A 16,597-nucleotide genomic window follows, 5' to 3' on the forward strand; every position below is an offset into this window, starting at 1 on the left:
TTAGCTAGTGAGTGAGTGACAGGGAGCCCCTTTAGCTAGTGAGTGAGTGACAGGGAGCCCCTTTAGCTAGTGAGTGAGTGACAGGGAGCCCCTTTAGCTAGTGAGTGAGTGACAGGGAGCCCCTTTAGCTAGTGAGTGAGTGACAGGGAGCCCCTTTAGCTAGTGAGTGAGTGACAGGGAGGCCCTTTAGCTAGTGAGTGAGTGACAGGGAGCCCCTTTAGCTAGTGAGTGAGTGACAGGGAGCCCCTTTAGCTAGTGAGTGAGTGACAGGGAGCCCCTTTAGCTAGTGAGTGAGTGACAGGGAGCCCCTTTAGCTAGTGAGTGAGTGACAGGGAGCCCCTTTAGCTAGTGAGTGAGTGACAGGGAGCCCTTTTAGCTAGTGAGTGAGTGACAGGGAGCCCCTTTAGCTAGTGAGTGAGTGACAGGGAGGCCCTTTAGCTAGTGAGTGAGTGACAGGGAGGCCCTTTAGCTAGTGAGTGAGTGACAGGGAGCCCCATTAGGCAGTGAGTGAGTGACAGGGAGGCCCTTTAGCTAGGGAGTGAGTGACAGGGAGGCCCTTTAGCTAGTGAGTGAGTGACAGGGAGCCCCTTTAGCTAGTGAGTGAGTGACAGGGAGCCCCTTTAGCTAGTGAGTGAGTGACAGGGAGGCCCTTTAGCTAGTGAGTGAGTGACAGGGAGCCCCTTTAGCTAGTGAGTGAGTGACAGGGAGCCCCTTTAGCTAGTGAGTGAGTGACAGGGAGCCCCTTTAGCTAGTGAGTGAGTGACAGGGAGCCCCTTTAGCTAGTGAGTGAGTGACAGGGAGCCCCTTTAGCTAGTGAGTGAGTGACAGGGAGCCCTTTTAGCTAGTGAGTGAGTGACAGGGAGCCCCTTTAGCTAGTGAGTGAGTGACAGGGAGGCCCTTTAGCTAGTGAGTGAGTGACAGGGAGGCCCTTTAGCTAGTGAGTGAGTGACAGGGAGCCCCATTAGGCAGTGAGTGAGTGACAGGGAGGCCCTTTAGCTAGGGAGTGAGTGACAGGGAGGCCCTTTAGCTAGGGAGTGAGTGACAGGGAGGCCCTTTAGCTAGTGAGTGAGTGACAGGGAGTCCCCCCCAGCCGCCACCGCTGCTTCCCCTACCTTGCCAGGCTGCCAGCAGCGTCAGACCTCAAGATCAGCGGCGACCCGACCAGTAAGAGCGGGCGCTGGACGCACCCGCTCTATATGCGGAAGTGACGTCACTTCCGCATATCAGTGCGGGCGCTGGGTCCTAGCGCCCGCACTATTGTCGCCGCCTGATCGGGGTCTGACGCGGCGGCGGAGGCGGCGGCTAGAGGGATGGAGGGAGGGAGCAGCGGCCAGGGGAGGTTGAGCGGCGGTCGGGCGGCACCCGCTAGGGCCGCGGCGGGGATAGGGCCCCCCTGCAGGCCCGGGCCCGTGACGGGAGTCACGGATGTCCCCCCCTGATGGCGGGCCTGGGGACGGACTGGTGTTGTACTTTGTTCTCTGGTTGAACTCGATGGACGTATGTCTTTTTTCAACCAAAATAACTATGTAACTATACGATATATAGACAAATTACTTGTTATAGTTAGTTTTTCATCTCAGATCCACTATAAACATTATTTTCTTACCTGGTACACAGAAAATAAAAGTACAGGATTCTAAAAAGTAATTTTTAGGCGCTAGAGGATAGATACAATTATTTTTCGCATCAGTTTATTTTCACCTCAGATTTCCTTTAATGTTAGGAAGTCACATGACCAATTACTTTCTTCATAGCCCTTAAAGAGAATCTAAAGTCAAAAAAAAAAAAAACGAGATGAACTCACCTGGGGCTTCCCTCAGCCCCCTGCAGACGATCGGTGCCCTCGCAGCTCCGCTCCGATGTCCAGGACCCGCCGGCGAACACTTCCGGTTTCGCCCGTCACCGGCCGACAGGCATGGGAACGCGAGTGATTGTTCGCGTTCCCAGCCTGTATATCGCCCCCTATGCTGCTATTGCGACCTCCTGGCCGCAATAGCAGCATAGGGGGCGATATCCAGGCTGGGAACGCGAACAATCACTCGCGTTCCCATGCCTGTCGGGCGGTGACGGCCAAACCGGAAGTGTTCGCCGGCGGGTCCTGGACCATCGGAGCGGGGCTGCGAGGGCACCGATCGGCTGCAGGGGGCTGAGGGAAGCTCCAGGTGAGTTCATCTCTTTTTTTTTTTTGACTTTAGGTTCTCTTTAAATTCCTCATACTTGCAGCTTCTCGTATTGTTATTCACACACGTCCCAAAACTGCAATTATTTGTTCTGTTTACTAAAACACAACTGTGGGCTATGAAGTGCACCGATTTAACCTCCTTGGCGGTCTGATTCTTTCTGGATTTTAGGGTCTAAAAGTGGTACAATATTTAAGCATGCTCTAAGATGCTAAAACCTGGAACAAATCACACCGCAGAGAGATCTTCAGCAGCTCCAGCACTCACTTACCTCCCTGGGATCCAGCACTGCAGTTCTCCCTCCATCCTCCGGGTGGCACTGTAACCCTTTTGTGAGTTTTCTGGCTGTCATCATGACGACAGACAGCAATCTCACCACGGGGAACCAGAGCCTCGGAGGAGAGGAAGAAGAATGGTGGCCGATGTCAGGATCCTCTGGGAGGTGAGTTAAACCGCCCACTGTGCGCATTCCGGTGGCTACCACAAGTTCAGCTCAGGATAACCGCTCCTAGTTTGTTTTTTTCCACCGCTATGATAACCGCTATGAAAGTTAATTATAGGTAACAACAATAACACATGGCAACATGAGGATGTGATAAGAAAGATGAATGGAGTTTCTTACCAAGTGCTTCCTGATGCATCGGTTGCCCATGCGCTATAAGACCCATCGGGATGCTTGAAATTCAGCAGATTCTGGTAACCTGGGGACAACAGAGAAACTTGTAATCAGACTGTCCTTAGCAAGGGGGTAACTACAGGGGAAAAGCCCAGAGCTGTAAAAGGACCCTACTTCACCCCTTTTGATAAAGGGGTCCAACCTTCGGATCAGGTGTTTTTGTTGGCCACGCTTGTTAAAGGTGTGACGATCGAGATGGCCATACTTGTTTTATGACCCTTGTAGGATGGGTCCCAAGGCTGTGAGGGTCAACATGGACAGGCAAGGGAGAGGGTGTCAAAGTTCTGCTGTGGGGGAAGCTGATTTGCCTATTTACAACTACGCCCCTGGTTCTTAGATGGGACTTCGCAGGTTTGCACACACACAGCACAGACCGTACACGTAAATGTGTTTATTAGATATTTCAATTGCTGTCTAAAAAGTGCTTTATAAAAGTCGTGTTGAGCTCTCAGACTCACTACCTCTTCCATGCTTCCCAAGTGAGCAGATAAGAGCAATGCTCCTCTCGATTTACCTAATCTGACTACATTTATGTATTCTTGTGAAGAAGACCCCATCTGGCCTCCAGTGGAAGGCTGACATGTTAACTAACAACCAGGGCCGGAGCTACCATAGGAAAAAATGGGCTATTGCCCCAGGGCCCCAGAGCCTGTAGGGGCCCCCAAGGTGTCCCTCCCCATCTTAACTGTTGCTCCCCAGGGACTTTGCAGAGTCTGTTAAGTTGGGAGTTGATTGGGGGAGGGTCAGTAGCCAGCTCAGGGGCCCAGGAGGGAAATTTGGCTGCAACAAGGGGCCTCTAATGACGCTTTTTGGTCGGAGTGTCTGTTGAGGGGCCCCCAGGCTAATTTTGCCCTAGGGCCCAATTGTTACTTGAACCGGCCCTGCTAACAACTTTACCAGCTTACCGGTTTCCATGTACGATCTTGCTTTTTCCATAATCTCATCTGTAAGTTGTGCTGTGGTGCCTAAGTATTCAATACCGGCAACCATGGGGGCCAAATAGATCATATTCTGTTCTCCACAGCCTGTCGGCATCCGCACAAGGTTATTTAAGTTGTCCAAAGCCTTTCCCATAATATCACCTAGAAGACAGAGACATTCCCAGTCATAATAACATCGGAAGCAGAGGTGGGATGCATGTATGAAGTGAAGAAGCTTGGAGGCCCACTGGCTAGTGCGTTGATTTAAAAAAAAGTGCAGGGAAAAGCCGCTAGTTAAATATCTGTAAAATGACTGATATTCTACTGTTGGCAGTGGCTAAGTCGGTTAGCAAAATTCTGGTAATTTTTACTGATATTTTACTAACACCTCACCTAACCCTCTCCTTACATGAACCCTCCCTCTAATGATGTCTAACCGCAACCGATGTCTATTAAGACATCTTTTCTATGGAAATAAAAGAAAAAAAAAATCAAATGTATACAATGCAGCGCCATCTGGTGGCTAGGAAGAATATAGGCTTTATAAGTAGACAATGAATTTTATCTAGTTTAAACTGCGCTACAAGCAGCTCACAGACTGGTGAGTGGGAGGAGCAGAACAATATTGCTGATCTTACACTTTTCTTTAGAGGTGAAAGCCCAGCAATGGCTTATCAATGCACCGCTGCCCTGTACCATAAGCATTCAACAATACAGAGTTATTCCTTCGCGGCTGCATGTGATAAATCCAGGGCCGCCATCAAGGCATCACACAGGGGGCTGCTGTATGGGGCCCTAGTGAATCTGGGGCCTGGCAAACAGTACCACAAACAGGACCCAGCTGCAGTCTGTGTCTGTCTTTCGCTGTCCTTCTGTCTGCCCATTAATGTGTTGAGAGGTGCTGGGAGGCTCATCGAGGAGCTACATTAGCCAGTTAGTGATTCAAGTATGAGATGAATGGGAGAAAAGATTTTTTACTTCCCTGGGGCTCCTTCTAGCCCCCTGTAGTCTGTCAGCTTCGTCAAAACCTTTCCAGTTAAAGCCGTTGTGCTCCTGTGAAATTCACACAATCCAGCTGGGTTGGGGGCACTGCGCATGCACTGTTCCGGGCTGTGTGCCTCCTCCATCGTGCTCCCATAGCTGGGATTGTTCTATGCAAGCGCAGTTTGCAGTATTCATGAACTGAACATACAACACACCCAGCCATGGGAGCCTGTGAAAAGCAGATGCACAGTCGTCAGTGTGTTCAGGCCTTCAAAGATTGTGATTTGCCATGTGGAGGCAGAGAGGAGTGACGGGGGCCCAGCAGATTTGTCCAGCATGGGGACCAAAAATGTCTGATGCTGGCCCTGGATAAATGCACTGTAGACTGAAGAGGAGGAGGAGAAGCACCCACATAAAAAGTTTGTAGAGTGTGTGTCAAGACCTGAACTCCGGTACCATAGGGGGCCACAGATACAAAAAGAGCAAAAAGGTTGACACCAATCCAAGTAATCACAGCTCAACTACATTTATTGTAACAGAAAAAAAACACCAGACATGACAGAGCTGTAACATCTGCTGTTTCAGACTGGGTCATTTTTCAAGCTGCCTGTCCGAAACAGCAGTCTGTTGCTGCTTTGTCTTCTTTGTTTTTTGCTTCTACAGTAAATGTAACTGAGTTGTGATTACTTGGTGTGGTGCCGACTTTTTTCCTTTTTTTGTTTTTGTGATAAATGCATAAATACAACTCTCTGTTACCTGTCACTGAGACCTCCGCTTTTTGGGATCCAAGCACTATATCCTCAGGAAGGTCCAATGGGACTGTTGTTGAATCTGAGATAAAAAACACCAATACTTTAATAATAATAATAATAATTCTAACATTTGTATAGCACTTTTCTCCTGTTGGACTCAAAGCATTCAAGAGCTGCAGCCACTAAGGGCACGCTCAAGAAGCCACCCTGCAGTGTTAGGGAGTCTTGCCTAAGAACTCCTTACTGAATAAGTAATGACCCTAGCCAGGAACCCTGGTCTCCCATGTCAAAGGCAGAGCCCTTAACCCATACACTATCTGGCCACTTTACCTGTAGGCGACATTGTAAGGTATTAACCACTTCCCAACCACAGTTTTTCCCCCCTAAAAAACAGAGCAATTTTCATATCACACTCCTTCTATCAATTCGTTAATAACATTATCGTTATTAATCAAATAGAAATGATCTATATATTGGGGTTTTTTTGCCACTAATAAGGCTTTCTTTGGGTGGTACTTTTTGCTAAGAATTATTTTATGTTACATACATTTTAAAGGGAATAATAAGAAAAAATGAAAAAAATTCATTATTTCTCAGTTTTCAGCCATTATAGTTTTAAAATAAAACATGCTGCCGTAATGAAAACCCACGTATTGTATTTGCCCATTTGTCCCGGCTATTGCAACATTTAAAATATTTCCCTAGGTCAATGTATGGCGCCAATATTTTATTTGGAAATAAAGGTGCATTTTTTCAATTTAGTGATTTCTAATTATATATATATCTAATTAAAATCCTTTATTTGCAGAATTAACAGTAATATTCCTTCATGACAGTAAAATATTACAAAGTGTATAAGTTAACAATTTTTTTTTAAATTATTATTATCTTTAAATTTTCTTTTTAATTTTTTTTATAAGTGTTTTATTTGGGTAACTATAGAGTAGGAATGTAATGAGTTAAAACGTAATAAAATGTATGTATAACTATATATAAAGTGTATGTGGGTGTATGTGTGTGTATGTTTGAGTGCATTTTACTTTTTGGCCACAAGATGGCACTGCACTCAACTTCAGAGTACGTAAACAGTACTCGGAAGTGTATCTGTTTACGTGAATGAAATGCCGGCGTCAGCGTGATGCCGGCTTTTCATTCATCGCAGGGACAGCGATCCGGATAGGAACAAGCTGTTCCCAGTCCCTGATCAACTTAGCAGTGGAACTGCGGCGGAAATGAGCATCGTCAGTGCAGCAATTGTGAGCGGCGAGGTAAACAACGTGGGTACGTGTATTTACGCCCCTGGTTGTGAAGCAGTGTGCAGGGGGGCGTAAATACACGATGCGGTGGTGGTGTAGTGGTTAACCCTCCTGGCGGTCTAATGAATTCCGCCAGGAGGCAGCGCAGCAGTTTTTTTTTTTTTTTTTTGGTGGCGACAGGGTGGGATGACGTCACCGACGTCAGTGACGTCGTGACGTCATTGGGAGTCCCGATCCACCCCTCAGCGCTGCCTGGCACTGATTGGCCAGGCAGCGCACGGGGTCTGGGGGGGGGGGGGGCGTCGCAGCGCGACGGATAGCGGAGATCGAGCGCGGGGCGGCGGCGATCGGTGTGCTGACGCAGCTAGTAAAGTGTTAGCTGCATGCAGCAAAAAAAAAATTAAGCAACTCGGCCCAGCAGGGCCTGAGAAAACCTCCTGCGCGGCTTACCCCGAACTAAGTTCGGGGTTACCGCCAGGAAGGTTAATGTAGAATAACATCTATGTTTGACTTAATGCAAGTCACTGTGATTATTACACTTAGATCATTTATGTGTTGTACATTTTATAGGAACTATGTGCTTCTTCAATGAGTGTAAATGCAATATCCTATAGCATCCACTCTCAAATTCTCTCTAAAAGTGAACTAATCCTTGAGCCATGAGTAATATATAGAGCTCTAGGGGATGCCGCAAAAGCACCTAGTATAGTAATGGCCATCAGTGGCATAGCAATAGGTAGTGCAGAGTTTGCTATCGCACCCGGGCTGCTATACCAGAGGTGCCCACTAGGCGCCATCTTCATCCATCTTCTTAGCTTTTCAGTGGTACTATGCTGGTAATGATAACCTCTGTATGTGCATTGCATAGTGGCAATCCTTAAACTGTTTCCTTACTCTGAATACAGCTCTCTGACTCTGCAGCTGTCCTTAAACGGTTTTGGAACTCCATACCAATACAGTGGCAAGGGCCCCATGTAAAATTTGCATTGGGGCCCCAAGCATCTTAGTTATGCCACTGCCATGGGTGCTTTAAGAGAGTGCTTTCACTCATTAGCAACTGCAATTGAGTTATCTTGTTTGAGAGAAGGGCACTGCTTTTGATCTCAGCCGGCAGAACTCTTGTGCTGTAAAACCTTGGAATGCTTTCATGTCTCTCTACTAGCAGAAAACATAAAAACTGAAAGCAGAAGTCCTCTGTTATTGTCTCACACTGCCCCCTAGTGACAAGTGGCCATAAATACCCATTACAGCACTACTAATTAGAAGCAGGGAAATGCAAAATAAATGGCCTGGAGTAAAAGGCAGCCTGCCCTAATATATTCTGCTCAAAGTTTACCACAATTCCCATGTACTATTGACTAGTTTTACTCAATGAAATGTCCACAACAGATCTGTAGATGGGAGTCAGTAGATCATTGGCATGAATGGCCATCACTAAATATTGACCCAACATCACCTCAGCGAAACAAAAATGCCCCCAAACTCCACCCCCCTCAGGCAGCCAAGCAAAGCTACCATGAAATCTCCTTCAGTGCTGGCTGAATAGGGATGGTCAATGAGGTGCAAGTAATTGAAGCAGAGTTATGCAACTTTTGTATGCTGCTCAAACAATGGACCCATCACATTCCACCTTTGCAGAATGTGATTGGTCCATTATCAAGCTCCACCCATTTGCATAGACAACTCGCATAATCCTGCTCAAAATTACAGTATTGCCATTTTAATGACCATTCCTATGGCTGGATTTATACTGTCAGGGAATGGTTCCAAAAAGCTACCGTATATACTCGCATACAAGCCGAATTTTTCAGCCCAAAAAATGGGCTGAAAAGCCCCCCCCCCCCCCCCCTGCTTCTGCCCCCCCCCCCCTGGTGTCTGTCCCCCCATGCCCCGCAGCAGTAATGGTGCCCATACACGATACAATAAAAATGTTCGATTTTCCCGTTTATTCGATCTAAATGATCGAATCGAATGAAAGTTGAAAATATTTGTTTTTCGATCAAGAAATTTGAACAATTATCCCGTTTTTTCGAGAAAAATCTGATCGTACATGCTGGAAAAATCTTTGTATTCGATCTATAATGGAGTAATCAAACTAAATTATCTAATAAAAAAAAATGAAAAATTGTACCATGTATGGCCACATTAACTACTTTGGCCTCCTGGACGTACTAGCTACGCCCAGGAGGCCATGTGCGTGTCCGCGCACTTCTGCGGCCACGCGCGTGCCGCTCCCGGCCACGGTTCGTTAGCCTGGCAATCAGTGAATCGGGCTATGGTGCCCGATCACTGATTCCTCTCCCCCGCTGAAAAAGCGACAGCTTCTCTCGGAAGCTGCGCTTTTTCTGGCTGTAAGGTCTCCCATACGTCGCTCTAAGCAGATGTTACGCTTAGAGTGACGTCATGTAAACAAACTCATGGCCGCCATCTTGTGGTCAAAAAGTAAAACTACAACTAAAAGTGAAAAAAATAAAACTCAAGACACATTTACATTATAAACTATGGCTTACATCCCACACTCCCAAAAACACCCAAATAAAATGTTTAATACAAAAAAAAAAACATTACAATGAAAAAAACATGTAAATATTTACTTAAGGGTCTAAACTTTTTAAATATCAATGTAAAGATGAAATATTTCTAATTTTTTTTTTATTTTAAACTTGTAAATAGTGATAGGTGCAAAACGGAAAAAATGCACCTTTATTTCCAAATAAAATATTGTCGCCATTTGTGATAGGGACATAATTTTAACGGTGTAATAACCGGGACATATGGGCAAATACAATACGTGAGTTTTAATTATGGAGGCATGTATTATTTTAAAACTATATTGGCTGAAAGCTGAGAAATAATGCATTTTTTCCATTTTTTTCTTATTCTTACTGTTAAAATGCATTTACAGTAAAGTGGCTCTAGCAAAATGTACCCCCCAAAGAAAGCCTAATTGGTGGCAGAAAAAAACAAGATATAGATCAGTTCATTGTGATAAGTAGTGATAAAGTTATAGGCTAATGAATGGGAGGTGAAAATTGCTCGGATGCATAAAGTGAAAACGACTGAAGGCTGAAGTGGTTAAAGAGGAACTCCAGTGAAAATAATGTAATAAAAAAAGTGCTTCATTTTTACAATAATTATGTATAAATGATTTAGTCAGTGTTTGCTCATTGTAAAATATTTTCTCTCCCCGATTTACATTCTGACATTTATTACATGGTGACATTTTTACTGTGGGCAGGTTATGTAGCTGATGCTATCTGTTTTGGCTTTTAGAGACAGCTGTAAACAGCGAATTCCTGTCTGTGAGCCTTGTTACATTGTAACAAACTGCCATAAGTACCGCGGTCCCAGAGCTTCTTGTGGGAGGGGTTTCAGCACAAAATCAGTCATACAGTGCCCCCTGATGGTCTGTTTGTGAAAAGCATTATATTTCTCATGTAAAAGGGGGTATCAGCTACTGATTGGGATAAAGTTCAATTCTTGGTTGGAGTTTCTCTTTAAGTGTGAATTTTATCAGATCGATGTGCCCCAGAGCGTGGGGCATTGCAGAGAGCAGGGATCCCTTTCATGTAGCTTTCACCGACTCTACTTCCCTCTCTCCAGACTCGCTGCAGCCGGGAAATGTACACTCGCTTCTTGTATTCTGAATGTTGCCTTCTGCGTGGCAAAGCTGCGCTGTTATGTGCCGATACATGTGTTTATGTGACAGTCGGCCACACGCTGTGATTAGGCTCAGACAGGGCCGGATTTACCATAAAGCACTGTAGACACATGCCTACAGGCGCCTTTTGAAGGAAAGGTGGCTCATTCCCCTCCCTGAGTGCCTCCCTCTTTCCCTATGCAGAGTTATGATGAGAGTGTAAATGAGGTAACTCGCCCAGCTCTCGGCATTCCACTGATGAGATCTCCCTTCAGTCAGGGGCACCTCCAGCTTCTTAATGCTGAGGTTTCTCTGGCTACCTAATATTTGGGGGTACCTCTAGATATTGAGAGTAGTTCTGGCTACCTAATACTAAGGGACACCTGTAGCTACCTATGACAGGCAAGGGAAGTAAGGGAGAAGTGACAGCTGGGCCAGCCAGCACAGGCGCGGTTCGGTGGGGGTTAGTAGGTTCATAGAGGGCGGAGTCTAGGGTGCCAGGACATCTGTGCCTATAGGCTCCTGTGAGGTAAATCCGGGCCTGTGCTCAGAGATGTATACGGACATGGCTGCAGCTCACTATCATGAAGTTCTGATAGTGAGCTGCAGCCACGGCAGTATACATCTAAACCTAATCACAGCGTGTGGCCACCTGTCCCATAAACACATGTATCAGCACATAACAGCACAGCCTTGCCAAGGAGGATGCAGCATTCAGAATACAAGAAACTACATTTCACGTAGTGTTGAGCCGAAATTTTCGAAATTGCGCGTTACTATAATTACGCATGCGAAATTTGCCATTACGATGCGAAATTATGGTAGCGTAATTGCCATTAAAATCGTAAATGAAAATACCGTAAGCGTAATTTTCAACGCGTAATTTCGCGTTTCGTTCATAACGTAATTTTGCGTTAAACCATAACGTAATTTCGCGTTAAACCATAACGTAATTTCGCATTTCGTAATTACTTGTTAGCAGGGTTGCTCGCGAATTTTCGCCAAAGGCATTTTCGTCTGCATGGCGAATTTTAATGCGAAATATCACTACATGGCGAAGTTTATATGCGAAATAGCATTCCATAACGCGAAAACGACGCAAAAATTAACGCTTACAGTAATATGAACTATCGCGAAATTACGTTATGTAACTACGCTTACAAAAGGTTGCATGCAAGGCAAACGTAATTTCGCGATACCCACTGTAATGCGAAAAATATGCGAAAATTACGCTTACGCGGAATTTCGCAAAATCCTTCTTCATTACGATTATGTACTTATGGCCATAATCGTAATTACACTAATTACGCGAAATTTTGCGAAATCGTAATTAAGTCATTACGCTCATCTCTAATTTCACGGCTTTAAGGGGAACTGAAGAGAAAGGTATACAGAGGCTGCCATGTTTATTTCCTTTTAAGCAATAACAGTTGCCTGGCAGCCCTGCTGATCCTCTGCCTCTAATACTATTAGCTATAGCCCCTGAACAAGCATGCAGCAGATCAGGTATTTCAGACTTTCAAGTCAGATCTGACAAGACTAGCTGCATGCTTGCTTCTGGTGTTATTCAGATACTACTGCACAGAAATAGACCAGCAGGGCTACCAGGCAACTGGTATTGATTAAAAGGAAATAAATATGTCAGCCTCCGTATACCTCTTACTTCAGTTCCCTTTTAAGTATGTCAGGAGGGAGGGAAGTAAACTGAAAGTTACAAGCAAATAGGAGTCTTCAAGAGACTACATCTCCCTGCATGCTTTGCTGCCATCTACTGGGCATGTGCGGAAGAAAAGCAGAGGAAGAAGACAGCTCATATAGTGCACATGGAGATCTGCAGAGGAGATGGAAGGAAGTTATTTATTTATTTATTTTATTTATTTATTGTATTTATAAAGCGCCAACATATTACGCAGCGCTGGATTCATGGCCGATGTGGGCTGTGTGTCTCAAGGATCAGTTACATTCTCTGCCTGCAGCTTTGCAGATCCTGTGAGAAGCACTTAGTGCCCTGGTGGTGAGTGTAGCTCCACCTCACTGATGTGTCCTTTAATCTGCCATAATTCTCTAACTCCAGTTAGCAGCATTTGAGAGTCCAGACTCCAAGATTTGTCTTGTCCCTGGTTATTATCAGAAGGATTTGTGTCTAGAAGTGTCTGGGAGCTAAGCAAATGTGAGGGGCAATTAGAAGAGACATGGATGCACATCTGGCTATGTGGAGGGGGCTGCTTTGGGGTCTATTTGGCTATAGGGAGGAGGGTGGTCTCACACTGGGAGCACATGTGACTTTTTTTTTACTGGATATTGAGATGCCTCTTATTGGGGGACCATCTGGTTGTTTATCCTGGGGAGGGGGCTATACTGGGGAGGGGGCTTATATACGATTCAATCACTTTTTCCTGGTTTATGGGGGAAAAGTGGGTACCTCGGCGTATATGCGAGTCGGCTTATATGCGAGTATATACGGTAACCACCTTAAAGTGTACCTTAAGTGACATGAGACATGATGAGCATACAAATAAATAAACTGTGTCCCTTTTTTATTTATTTATTTTTTTGCCTGAAAGGGTTAACATTCAAGTATGCAACTGACAGTTTCTCTCCAGTCGGGACCCAGTCGGACTATAGTTTAGTCCTTACTGATAAGGAACTACAGCCATAAACCTTGGTCCTGGCAGAGAACAAGCTCTGAGTGCAGGGCATAGGTACAAAGGTCAATAGTTCATATATTTCAGCCCTCAGTGACACAGAAATACTGTGTCATTGAGCAGAGAAAAATCAATAAATCTAATTTTTGAGATCCATCATGTATACAACATTGTGTGACATGAATACTTCATCTTTTATAAAATGAACATTTTAAGCTCAGAATCACGTACCGAAAGCACAAAGGAGCAAGCTCTGTGTTTTCTCCACTGGAATTCCATGTGCCTTAGGAAAAGAAGAACAAAACTTGGCTTAGGTTTTTGCTAGATTACATTATTGCTTATTCATGTTGTTTACCTCTCATGATGCTAAAATACAGGACTAACCCATATTCATACAGTATAAAGAGAGTTAAAGTATACCTGAAGTGGTATTTAACAATCATACAAAACATGTTCCCTGGTGGCTATAGTAACACTCTCCTAAACTGCCTTGGCATGATTTTAATAAGGTTCATTGTTCTCCTGTATTTTAGTGCGAAAAATTTCCATTTGTCTCATCCACCAGGCAGGAAGTTCTCCTTTACCCTGGAAGCCTTTCCTGCCCCTCCCAGTCCCGCCCATGCTTAGCCAGTGATGTTATTCTCCCTTGGGGAAAGTGGGCAGGAACCCTAATTACTGGCGGCTGAAAATGCAAAAAGGTTTGTAGAAACTCTAGGGGAAAACTGAGCTCCCTCCTTTTTTTGGACAGGACAGGGTGGTAAATTTCATATCAAATTACAGAAGAACAGTGAGATTCATCAAATATAAAAATATAAATAATGAGGCTCAAGAAACTTTGGGGTTGATGCAGGAAATTGGTCTAATATTACCTTGTACAGACAGCACACTGCAATATTACCCTTACTATCAGCACTGGTTAACGTGAGTTATCCTATTAGCGTCACCTGCTACAGTCGCTACGGTTACAGGCTACAAACAGTAACACCCATTACTAACGCAGGCTGCTAGGCCTTCAGCAGTGCAAGGCATGGATTAATATGTCTCTTTTAGCTTGTTTCCAATTGGTCAGAAGACTAAATTAACATGCCATCAACAGCAAATCATTCACTAATTGGGAATACATTTTGCTTCTTATATACTGGCCCTCAGGAGTAGCGGGTGAGGGGGAGGTGAACCACATAACAGTGGGTGATGGGCCACATGGTTGCCAATCCATTACTTTATTTTACTAACGGAAGCTTAGAGATAACAGTCAATACTGCATCCACATCATCTCACTCTATGGGAGCTGCATTAGTATGATTAGCACTGATCGAAGAATGTGAAGAGGAAACACTACACTTCTCCACCCGAGAAATGAACAGGAACGTGTGACACATTTTACGTTACTGTATCAGACTTCTGTGACCTCAGACTCCTGCAGGGGTAGATTTCAGGAAAGGCCACAAAGGTCCTGGCCTTGGGCGGCTGCTGCCCAAGGGAGCAATTGGACATGAAGGCCAATGGCGCCACAGAAGCCAAGCATTCACATGGAAGGACAACCACAATATACTTGGCCTAAGGGCACACAAAGTGTAAATCCAGTCTTGGACACCTGCAGAGTAATGTAGAATCCAGTGATTACCTCAACAAGCACTCGTCTCTGGACCATGTCTGAAGCACCTTTCTCGGGCACTATAGGCTGCTGTCCATCACATTGATCAGTTGTGTCCAAAGCCTTAATGCCAACAGTGATATTTATGGAACCTGTGATGGAAAAGAGATGAATACGTTGTAAACATTCTTGTGTAATCAGTAGGCAGTACAAAGATGGAAGCTGGTATATGAAGTCAAATCACCGAATGATGGAATACTGTCTACTCTAGGTACTGTACTGTACTTTGTTCTACTGAAACCGCACCACCATCTGAATTTATATCAATGTTGTTAGCTCTAGAAAAGGTAGACGATTTCTCTTGAGTAAAATTATTGGCCTACGAGCCAGAGGCGTATCTAGGGAAAACAGCACCTATTGAAATCCCCCCCCCTCGAAGGGTGGGGGGCGTCCCTCCAAACATTGATTGAACATCGGTTTAATTGGTTGTGTCCAGGTTAAAGTGGAGCATGGCCTATAAGAATGAAGTATGTATAGGTCAGCCTATACATATGCCCCAAATAACAGGCAGCTTGTCCCCAAAAAAGATGTAACCAGGTAGCAGAATGTCCTTCAGATACAAACTAGAATCTGTATGAAGAACACAAAGGATACTACAGAGCAGTGCTCTCAGTAAGAGGTGCCCATGGCACATGCCATACCTTCACCCCTGTAGATACACCTCTTCTGCTACCAGCCTTAGAAGAGGTACTAGAGCACTTCCTGAATCCTGTAACTGTGACCCTATGGGCAAATAAGCAATAAAAAGCATTTTCAAGAATATACACAGAATTTTTACTTAACGGTAATTTTGCAAAAGCTGCCATTTCAACTGACATGAGAATTCCTATGGTACACTGTGTCAAAAGCTGCTGAAAGGCAAGGAGGAGGAGAATGGAGCACTTGCCTTCAGCTTTAGCTAAGGCAAGGTCATTGACCTCTTTGGTGAGAGCTATTTCGCTTGAGTGGGCAGGCCGAAATCCAGATTGCAGTGGATCTAGCAGGGAGTAGGCATTGAGGTACTGGGTCGGGAGTTTGTGAACCAGACGCTCAAGGAGTTTTGGCTAAGGGGAGGGGGGAGATAGCAACATTTTTGCAAAAATTTAACACCTTTTAAGAAAATTCTTAGAGGGATTAAATAATAATTTATAAATGATTTATTCTATTCGCTTTAATTTATTAGCATCTTCCTGACCATCTTTAGCATCCATCATCATTTGAATAGAGAAACTGCTTTTTGTTTTTGGACTATAAAAGCTGACTCTGACTTTATTGTTCACCAATTTTGGTGTTGCCCAGAGGGTGAATAACTGTCAATGGTGGTAAGTACAGTAGAGTAAACCTAGTAAGGTGTACAACTTGGTTGGAAGGGGAATGGCCTAAGGTAGAGTATGTGCTTGTAGGAAAAAGTGAGTTTTGAGGGAGCGCTTAAAGATTTCAAAGGTTGGAGAGTGACGGATGTGCCGTGGAAGGGCATTCCAGAAGAGGGGTGAAGCACGTGAGAATTCATGTATACGTGAATGCAAGCAGGTGATTCTAGTGGAGGACAAAAGAAGGTCATGTGCAGATCTGAGATTGCGGTTGGGTTGGTATCTGGAAACTAGTGAGGAGGTGTAAAGGGGAGAACTTTGTAGGTCAGGGTTAAGAGTTCAAAATGGATCCTTTTGGTAATTGAAGAGCTTGGCATAGGAGGACGGGGGAAGGCTTTTTAGGTTTCAGAGGCTTCCCTTTCCTAAGGTAAGTATCCAATGTTTAGCGTTTTAAATCTCTCAGGTTTACTTTAAGGCTGGTTTCACAGTGCGACGTTAAAGTCCCACGTTACAGCAGCCAGTAATGCAGCCTAACTCACAGCACTGTAAAATCAATGTGCTGTTCACAGTGCCCACGTTGCGTTACATAGTAACGCAGCAC

At 44.8% G+C, this 16,597-nt stretch overlaps 1 protein-coding gene across 1 annotated transcript in view; it reads right to left on the reverse strand.

Moving 5' to 3' along the window:
• Nucleotides 1-16,597, reverse strand: part of LOC137533913 (alpha-2-macroglobulin-like protein 1) — a 65,135-nt gene that overhangs the window by 42,460 nt on the left and 6,078 nt on the right. The window contains exons 4-8 of the mRNA XM_068255223.1: nt 14,678-14,799; nt 13,285-13,336; nt 5,517-5,591; nt 3,762-3,938; nt 2,803-2,881 (exon numbers count right to left, since the gene is read on the reverse strand). Coding sequence (XP_068111324.1) covers nt 2,803-2,881; nt 3,762-3,938; nt 5,517-5,591; nt 13,285-13,336; nt 14,678-14,799 — 505 coding nt within the window. The remainder of the gene's footprint in view (nt 1-2,802; nt 2,882-3,761; nt 3,939-5,516; nt 5,592-13,284; nt 13,337-14,677; nt 14,800-16,597) is intronic.

The sequence above is a fragment of the Hyperolius riggenbachi genome, chromosome 10, assembly GCF_040937935.1.
Source record: "Hyperolius riggenbachi isolate aHypRig1 chromosome 10, aHypRig1.pri, whole genome shotgun sequence".
Lineage (NCBI taxonomy): Eukaryota > Metazoa > Chordata > Amphibia > Anura > Hyperoliidae > Hyperolius > Hyperolius riggenbachi.